The sequence below is a fragment of the Dendrobates tinctorius genome, unplaced genomic scaffold (genome assembly GCF_039654945.1).
Source record: "Dendrobates tinctorius isolate UK_male_01 unplaced genomic scaffold, ASM3965494v1 ptg000035l, whole genome shotgun sequence".
NCBI classification, from domain to species: domain Eukaryota; kingdom Metazoa; phylum Chordata; class Amphibia; order Anura; family Dendrobatidae; genus Dendrobates; species Dendrobates tinctorius.
The window spans coordinates 25,939,907-25,949,428 of record NW_027361703.1 but is presented as its reverse complement, the minus strand read 5'-3'; the positions used below and the strand labels follow the sequence as shown (position 1 = coordinate 25,949,428).

Genomic DNA, 9,522 nt, shown 5'->3' with positions numbered 1-9,522 from the left:
GATTTATGCATCTGTTAATAAATCCTGCTCTTGTGTGAAGTTTGAAGGCTCTAACTTATTTGCATCTTATCAAACCTGCTAAATCTGCAGGGGGTTGAATACTACTTGTAGGCACTATATATATATATATATATATATATATATATATATATATATATATTCTCTCTATGTGTCTATATCTATTATTTCGTTTCTGTTAGAAACCCTGTCATAGGGCTCCATTATATGTCCATTTTGCAAGGCGGCGAGAAAATCTCGCCATACGGATTACATACGGATGCAGACATGCGCAAAATACACAACCACACCTTGCTTACGGATGACATACGGAGCACTATTTAGGGGTCATTCATCCGTATTACGCCTGTAAACTACGGACCGTATTTTGCGTCGGTTAGTGTGACCCCGGCCTTAGCGTTCACCTTCTTAAAGTTTATCTAAAATCAGCAACTGAATGAATGGAAATAATGCCAAAATTTGGATCAGTGTAAAAAGTTGAATTAAGTCCATTGTGACTCAGTGCTCAGTATTAGGACATGAAAAGACAGCGGGGGCGATTCATAAAGACCTGCCATTCTCTCGCTGGTCTTGATGAGGGGAGTTTTGGAGTAGATGCTCCTGATTCATTGAGAAGCTCATGCCTTCGTGAATCCGATGCAGTGCATAGTGGCGTGCACCGCTATGTATGCCTCACCACAAATCTTAATTCAGCTGCCATTTGTCATGAATTTGATGAGGGGGCCACCATGCCCCCGTCCCAGCTCTGCCCAGTTTGTTGGAGCTGGGGTGAGAATCGCATGAAAACACATCGCTTCTTTGTGTAATCTCACTTTGCGCGAAAAATACAGCTTTTCACAGTCTTTTTTTCTAGAGAAATCTGGAGATAAAATTTTTAAGAATCGCCCTCAACATACAAATGATTCGCAAAAAAACCCGCATTTTTCCGGTCTTGTCCTCGTTTAATTTCTTATTACTTTTTCCTTCCATTCCCAGACCGCATTTGTAAAAATCATATCGTTGTTGGTTACTGAAATGCCCAGGTAGCTAGAAATGGATACAGGAGAGGCAGGTGGTTATCGTTCTGCTGCCATACACAAAACTTTATTTTATTTTAAAGAATTGTTTTTTTTCTCCTTTTTTCTGAAGGTAAAATATAATGAAACATAATGGTTTTCCCCATTTACAACAAAACAGTTTGTATATGAGAACAGACAGTCTATTCATGAATAGTTCTTCTTCATGTCATGCTTTGTCGTTGGCAGCCATGATGTTCTTAAATTCGGGTCAGTTGGTGCCACAAGCTGGATGGGAGGATGCTTTCCACTTTCTCCATAACGAAGTTTAAAGGTGCAAACAATGTGCTCAGGAACTATGGAAGACAAAAATGTCCATCAGCCACATTCCCTATGCATTATGTTATACTGTTTGCTTGACCGGACTTAGGAGGTGGATACTTACCGCTTTTGCAAATACTCCCATAAGCTCTGGGAACTGATGTGTAAGAAGAGCCAACATGGCTGTGAAGGAGCACAACCCAGCTGTGAAGAGTATGAAGAAAGGAAGTTCTTTCTTTGGATATACTGAGACTTCATGAAATGCTGTAATGAAGATGAATAGTTAGTGCTTGGTGAAAGCCGTGCAGACATCATGCTGCAATCACTGCGGATGTAAGAGGGACACTGTATAAACTCATAGAGAATGCATACCCATCAGTATATCCATAGAGAAGAAAGTGGATAGGTACAATCCGTCCCGTGCAAAGAATATCCTTTATTGTGGCATCAAATTACCAACAGCAGGCAAATAAAACCATGGAGCAAATACAGACGACGATCGTTCCGCGCTTACATTGCGCTTCAACAGGTCATATGTAGGACAAAGCTCACAACATATTTAAAAGCAACCATTGCCCTTGTCCCACCCACCAAACATCAGGTGACAGCATCTCATTAATTATGAACAAGTGGAAAGCAAAAAAAAATGCAAAAGAAAGATTTAAAAATAAATAAAAAAAAAAAAAAAAAAAAAAAAAAAAATATCACAAAAAACAAAGCCATGTCAATTTTATCATTGAAACCTGATGGGCTTTGAGCACGAGTCCGAATAATCCATCTAGCCTCCTGTCTGTATTTGCTCCATGGTTTTATCTGCCTGCTGTTGGTAACTTGATGCCAAAATAAAGGATATTCTTTGCACGGGACGGATTGTGCCTATCCACTTTCTTCTCTATGGATATACAGACTATTTTCCTTGGAAGTGCCACCCGTATTCCCTGATGTGTGTGCAGCTTCATTAACCCGAGGTCATACAGCTGTGCCTTTGTAGTACTTTTTCCTTCTATGGTATGTGATTTGGATACACATCAGTATGCCTATCTTCTCCCACTGCTGTGCACACATGGAGCACAAAATTAATAGTAACCTTACAGGAAGAAATCAAAAACGTGTGGATGAATAGTTGATTTCAGCCTCTAACACAGACAGTATACTTGTAAACTGAGTGTAACGTGCTCCATAAAGGGAATCTGTTAGCAGGTTTTTGCTATGAGGTTAATAACGGATTTCAGGGATGCTACTCTTATCAAGCTCAATGCTGTTTATGTGCAATCATTGCTTTTAGCATTGCTGGGACACAGAAGCGCTTGCTTGCTAGTCCAACTCCGGGATATAAAGAGACTGGTGTGGGCAGGGCTTGCTTCCTCAGCTCTGCTTCATCGATAAATCTAAAAAAACAGTTTACTGCATGCAGCCGTTCTGACAAAGTGTCATATTGTTGGATATAGGGTCTCCTTGCCCACATCATGCTGCTCTCAGATGACGTTGCAAAAACCTGCTGACAGAGTCCCTTCAAGTTCTATTCAGATGTCAGTGATTTTTCATGTATCTTTTTTGCATATAAGTGTCAATTTTTGGGGGGGATCATAGTTTCATTAGTCAAAAATGGGAATCCAGCACTCAATTAAATGTCATTTAGTCACTACAAGAACTGTGTATCTACAGATTTTTTGACATTCAGTCTCGCAGACCTTCATCAGATATATACATTTCAGTATGTATATTACTCCTGAACGTGTACGTGCATTACAAGTTCAGCTAAATGTCTGCAGAAAACAATGTACTTACACGGAAGCAATTCTCTGTCGGCGGTTTCTGTGCAAATGGGATATGGGTAAAAAAGGTGACCCTTTTCCAGTGGATATGGGATCATTCTGAATGCTGTAAAGGCAAGACACATACATTTTAAAAAAGTTCTAGAATAATACAGAATGTTAATATAATAAAATAGTGGTTGCTTCCAACAATTTAGATATTAAACATCATGATGAAGTTGTGCTGGTCTGCCCTGTACACTGCTTAGATCAGACCGCTACCAGAAACTGCTGATCAATGGGGGAATCGGGTATTGGCTCCCCTCTATTCGGATATTGATCACATAAGGATCAATCATCATCATTGTAGTATAAAACCTTCTAAAGTTTGATTGCGCTTTTAGAAAACTTTGGATGTGTCAGAAGTTGAGGGAGACTGCAGAGACATCACCAGTCTTCTCTCATAGGAAAGCAATGATCAGTGGAGCACTTCTGCCCCTTCTTTTTAGCAATTGCGGGGTCTCATTTACGTTTTTATCCAAAGATTTGTAGGTGTAAGGCCGGGATCACACATGCGAGGAATACGGCTGAGTCTCACATGTTAATACCCGGCACTCAGGAGCAGAGCGCGCGGCTACATGTATTGCTATCGGCCGCACGCTCCGCTCCTGAGTGTCGGCGGCAGTTCCCGGTATTAACATGTGAGACTCGGCCATATTCCTCAAATGTGTGATCCCGGCCTAACATGCATACCGGCAAACCTAGAAGAAAATCAGTTCATTTCCAGCTACAGACACAGGAATTCACACTACTAGTCCCAGGACTGAACTTTGATGTGCATATTACCACATTGTCTGTCATACAGATTTGTTTTAGCCACAAGATGTAACAAGACTAAGCCCCGATTCATAGAGAGCGTCAGGGTCTCACTAACAGATGGCATTTATTTTGGTACATAAATCATGGACGTCTGAAATATATTTAGGAAATAAAACCAGCGTGTGCAGGATTTGATCAGTTACAGCTGAATAATTTAACACAGACTGTAGGTTAGTGTCCTGCATATTTGATATCTAATGTAACAAGAGCTGGGATAGCTTCAGTGATTCTACTTTTATCAGTTTTACAAGAAATCCCCACGGCCTTCAAAGTCACATTGTTCCACTTTATTACAGCAGTTGTAAGTGGTGTGAGAATGGCTGTCGTATGAGTGATGCCATCACAAGAATCATTCTTCAACATTACACCACATGAGCACGACTGGAAGACCGTCACATGTCGGTCCTACCAGTCAGATCAGATTTTCACAGCAATAGGAATTATTTCTTCAGAACATTGCTCTCCTAAAGTTTGCATATAAAAATGTGAATATTGTTTTTAGAGAATAACAGAAAAATGCTGCATAGATGTCTCAAAAGCTTCCTGTTCTTGATGGAGGCCATTTCACACTTCCTATCAATGTGAATAGTATATTACATTACAGACTTCAGTTATTGTTGGGTCATTGTGTAATGATGAGCAGAACAGAGATTTTACCGAGGTTTCAAATACAGTTTCAAAAAAGTAAGTCAATCTTTTGTAACTACAGGCATTTCCACATGGATACTAACAACACACCAATAGCTATTATCCCTGTATTTTATTGAGCACATTGAGTAAACATTCTCAGTGCAGGGTGAAAAACTAAGTGACGCCTTGCATTTCATTACATGGATATCCTCTTCTAGAATCCATCACCTCCACCAAACATTTCCGGTCACTGCTAATAAAGTTTCACAGTGTTGAGAAAGTAATTTTCAGGGTAGAATGGTTCCAGCAGTGTCTGCACTCTCATCCTTGGGGCGCACATGAGGTTATGTCACATGAGCCCTGCACCAAATCGGTGCCGGCGCCAACATCTCCACCTTCGGACAAACCGAACATCAAGAGGAAGAAAGCAAGCAGCTGCAGCCCTGACTACTTCTTGATGTTCAACTCATCCAAAAACAGGGACAGTGAAGCTGGTGCTGATTGCGGGCAGGCCTTGCATGACACAACAACCTCACGTGAGTCCCAGGACCGTGAGTGAGACACCGCTGTAATGGCGCCAGCACTGGAGGGGAGAATAAGAGTTTTCTTTATCGCCTTATTGGGGGACACAGAATACCATGGGTGTATGCTGCTGCTGCTAGGAGGCTGACACTATGCAAAAACAAGAAAATTAGCTCCTCCCCGGCAGTATACACCCACCGACAGGCACCAAGCACCTCAGTTTGTGCTTAGTGTCTGTAGGAGGCGGACCGGGATCTCCCGAGATCCGCAGTTTTAATCCAATTTTCCTTTCAGGTTTAGTTTGAACTTTTTAATTTTTCCCTCTTTTGTCTTTTAGGTTCTTTTCCATCGGGAAACAGGGTATAGTTATCACCCTGACTTCCCATATCATGCGGCTGAGCGAGCAGTGTGGTGTCACCCACATCGCAACTCTCAGTACCGCAGGCAGGACTTTTCCCTATCACCTTCTGGTGATAAGGGTTGCGGACAGGTGGCTGGTCCTTGCCGAATCCCCCTCCTCACCCCTTTCTCGGGACAGGGCTGAGAGGAAGACGGCGATCGTAGGTGTTCCAAGAAAGCCGTCTTCTGCAGGGTGCGGGTACAGAGGACTCCTTCCCCTCCCAGCGGCCTGCCGTTTCCCCGTGGGCCCCTGTGTTCATCCTCTTCAGGGACGTCAGGTAAGTGCTTGTACGTTCCCTCCGGCCCCGCATAAGCTCCAGTGACATGGGAGAAGAAGGGACCTTGTTTTGCAGTTCCACAGGTTTGAATCTCCCGCCCTTTTCTGCCTGCCGCACGCTCAGCCGCTTGCTTTCCTACACTTTCCCTGCTCTAGCCAGGGAGTCTATGGGGATCCCCTCACTCACCGCAGCGTCACAAGCAGCAGGACCTGGTCAGATTGCATCCTTAGCGCGGTATGTCGGACATGGGGCTGCGGCGCCGTCAGGGTGGGAGGCACTTTCACTTTCCCCTCAGCGCGGGGAATTCCTCTGCTCTCCCTCCTCCCTTCCTGAGCGCGCTCTTTTCAGCGCGCCCTTTCTAGCCCATCACAGGGCTTCTTTCTCTCTTGGATGCCAGCCCCCTCTTCGGCCATGCCCTCTCCGTCACTATTAACCAATCACGGCGTGGCCGCTAAGCTCCGCCCCCATCTCCCAGCACAAGGTTTTCCTGATGCCTGAATCATTCCTTCCTGCGCTGCTTGGGGGACACTTCGGCGTTTTCTTCTGCTGCTCGCACAGAATCTCGGTAGGCTCGGCTCTGAGGCAGGGATTAGCTCTCCTCGGCAGTTATTCCCTAATTTCTGCGGCCATTCAGTGAAGTTTACTTATGCCCAACCCTTCAGGGGATCTCTGCTTCAGGCCCACCGCTACCTATTACGCCTGTGCGCGCTGTAAAAAGAAGTGGGCATCGGGTCAGTCGTCCCCATTCTGCCCCCCCTGCAGTCCTTCAAATATGTCAGCATCTCAGGAACGCACAGAGTCCCGGGCGGAGGGCGCTCTTCCCTCCTCTCTCCCCCCGGAGTGGGCCGTTACAATGTCACAGTCTGTTTCTGACTTGACAAAAGTATCACAGTCACTGGTCCAGGTCTTAGAACGATTACCTCAGCTATCCTCAGCCACCTCTGCCCCGACCGCCTCTCGGGGTAAGTCGTCCGCACCTGACCGCGACCTTCAGAGAGACAGACAGGGAAGGACTTCTAGGAAGCGGGCTCTGTCCACTTCGTCTTCGAGCTCGCAGGGCCCTTCCGCTCCCAGGCCTCCTTCTCCTTCCTCGGATGACAACCTTCAGTCAGGCGATGATTCTCATTCGGAAGCTAGCTCAGAGGGGAACAGCGTTTCTAAAACGCGGGACATGGTCGATAGTCTTATTGCAGCTATCTTCCAAACACAAACTTAAACAGGATGAGGCTCCACCTCAGGAAAGCTCGGTTCTCCTTAGACGAGCCAGACCTCCGTCTCGAACCTTTCCCAATCACAACGATTTCGATACTACCTTATCCAAACACTGGGAGCGCCCTGAGCAACGTTTCTCAGGCCACAAGTACTTGGATGTTCTGTACCCCTTTGACGCAGAACTGCTCTCAAAGTGGTCCAAGGCTCCCGAGGTAGATCCTCCAGTTTCCCGGATAGCCTCAAAAACGGTGCTCTCTCTGCCAGACGGGGCATCGCTCAAAGATCCTACTGACAGGCAGATTGAATCTCTGGCTAAGTATCTTTGAGGCATCTGGCGCCTCTCTCTGCCCTATTTTCGCATCCGCCTGGGTGGCGAAGGTCATTTCCGCTTGGGCAAAAACTCTTCGCAGAGGCATCTTAGCGTCAGCTCCTCAAGACGAGTTGGCAGATCTTGCAGATCAGATTAACCAGGCGGGAAAATACCTTTTGGCCGCCTCCTTGGACGCGGCCGGCTGCGTAGCAAGGGCTAACAGCAACATAGTAGCTGTACGCCGAGTCCTTTGGCTAAAGTCATGGAATGCGGACATTACTTCGAAAAAGTCGCTTACCAATCTGCCATTCCATGGCTCTAGGCTCTTTGGAGCAAAGCTGGATCAGATAATTTCCGATGCCACTGGAGGTAAAAGTACTTCGCTTCCCCAGTCTCGACCAAAACGTCCTTTCAACAGAAGGGGGTTTCGACCATTCAGGCCCTTTCGTCCCTTCTCTGCCACGGAGAGAGCCACTCAACAGGATCGGCCGCCTGCCACCAGGGAGCGGGATCAGAGGAAACCTTCCTACAAACCCGCTCCTCGCTGGAGATCTAGAGGACAATATTCCAGATCTGCAGGAGCCAATTCCGGCAGATTTTCGTCTAAGTGACGGGTCACCCCCACCTGGAATTTCTTCCAGGGTGGGAGGCAGACTTTCCTTTTTCGCGGATGCTTGGCTGTCCGTTGTCGACGACGCTTGGGTCAGAGAACTCGTCGCATCCAGATACAAAATCGAATTTGCTTCACTCCCGAACAGACGGTTTTTCCGGTCTCGGCCTCCGCGACAGCGGGCCCAGATTCCGGGTTTTCTGCAGGCCATTTCCTCCCTTCTTTCCGCCGGAGTCATTGTTCCCGTTCCCTCAGACGAACGGTTTTCCGGGTTCTACTCCAATCTCTTTGTAGTCCCGAAGAAAGACGGCTCTCTTCGTCCTATTCTGGACCTCAAATTGCTCAATCGCCACGTGAAGATTCTTCATTTCAGGATGGAGTCTCTTCGGTCGGTGATTGCTTCCATGGAGCCCAGGGAATTTCTCTGCTCGGTGGACATTCGGGATGCCTATCTGCACATTCCAATTTGTGTGCAACATCAGAAGTATCTTCGATTTGCGTTTCAGGGAGACCACTTTCAGTTCACAGCTCTTCCTTTCGGCCTGGCTTCAGCGCCCCGTGTTTTCACGAAGGTGATGGCGACCGTCATGGCCATCCTTCGCTCCAGAGGGATCCTCATCATCCCTTATCTGGACGATCTTTTGATCAAGGGTTTGTCTCGCCAGGACTGTCTCCGGAGCCTTCAGATAACCCTGGACACTCTCAGCCGCCTAGGTTGGCTGGTCAACAAGGAGAAGTCCATTCTGATCCCCACCCAGCGTCTGACCTTTCTGGGTATGGAATTCGACACGGAGCTAGCCCGTGTTTTTCTTCCAAAGGAAAAATTTACAACTCTGTCCAAGGGCATCAGAACTCTCAAGAGGCCTGCTCCCATTCCCATTCGGTTCTGCATGAAGGTCCTGGGGAAGATGGTGGCCTCCATGGAAGCAGTGCCCTTTGCGCAGTTTCATCTTCGCCCCCTCCAGCTGTCTCTGCTTTCAGCCTGGGATAAGACCACGATGTCCTTGGACCGTCCTATTCGGCTTCCTCTCAGAGTGAGGCAGTCTCTCACTTGGTGGCTACGGCCAGCGTCAGTTCTCCAAGGGAGGTCCTTCCTTCCGCCTCAATGGCAAGTCATCACCACCGATGCGAGCCTTCTAGGATGGGGAGCCGTGTTCCATCAGAAAGCGGCCCAAGGCCGCTGGAAGCCACAGGAGTCTCTCCTCCCAATCAATCTTTTGGAGATCAGGGCAATTTTCCTGGCCCTTCTTCATTGGTAGCCCCTCCTCTCCGGCAAGCCGGTCCGTATTCAGTCGGACAACGCCACGGCCGTGGCGTACATAAACCATCAGGGGGGCACGCGCAGAAAACAAGTAATGTCAGAAGTGGCCAAGATATTACGCTGGGCAGAACGTTACGTTCCGACAATCTCTGCTGTCCATATTCCAGGGGTGGAAAATTGGGCAGCCGACTTTGAGTCGCCAGGGCCTAGCGTCCGGCGAATGGTCCCTGCACCCCGCGGTTTTCTCTCAGATATGCGACCGTTGGGGCACCCCGGATGTCGATCTCATGGCATCTCGGATGAACCACAAGGTGCCGCAGTTCGTAGCCAGGT

The 9,522-nt window shown here is 47.2% G+C and overlaps 1 protein-coding gene across 3 annotated transcripts in view; it reads right to left on the bottom strand.

The window, feature by feature from the left end:
* Positions 1–1,073: 1,073 nt before the first annotated feature.
* The window catches only part of ST7 (suppression of tumorigenicity 7), a 142,859-nt gene continuing 134,410 nt past the window's right edge, over positions 1,074–9,522 (bottom strand). For all 3 annotated transcript variants that reach the window (XM_073573348.1, XM_073573347.1, XM_073573349.1), the window contains exons 13-15: positions 3,123–3,215; positions 1,459–1,598; positions 1,074–1,369 (exon numbers count right to left, since the gene is read on the bottom strand). In XM_073573348.1, the coding sequence (XP_073429449.1) occupies positions 1,274–1,369; positions 1,459–1,598; positions 3,123–3,215 (329 nt within the window). In that variant the 3' untranslated portion in view covers positions 1,074–1,273. The remainder of the gene's footprint in view (positions 1,370–1,458; positions 1,599–3,122; positions 3,216–9,522) is intronic.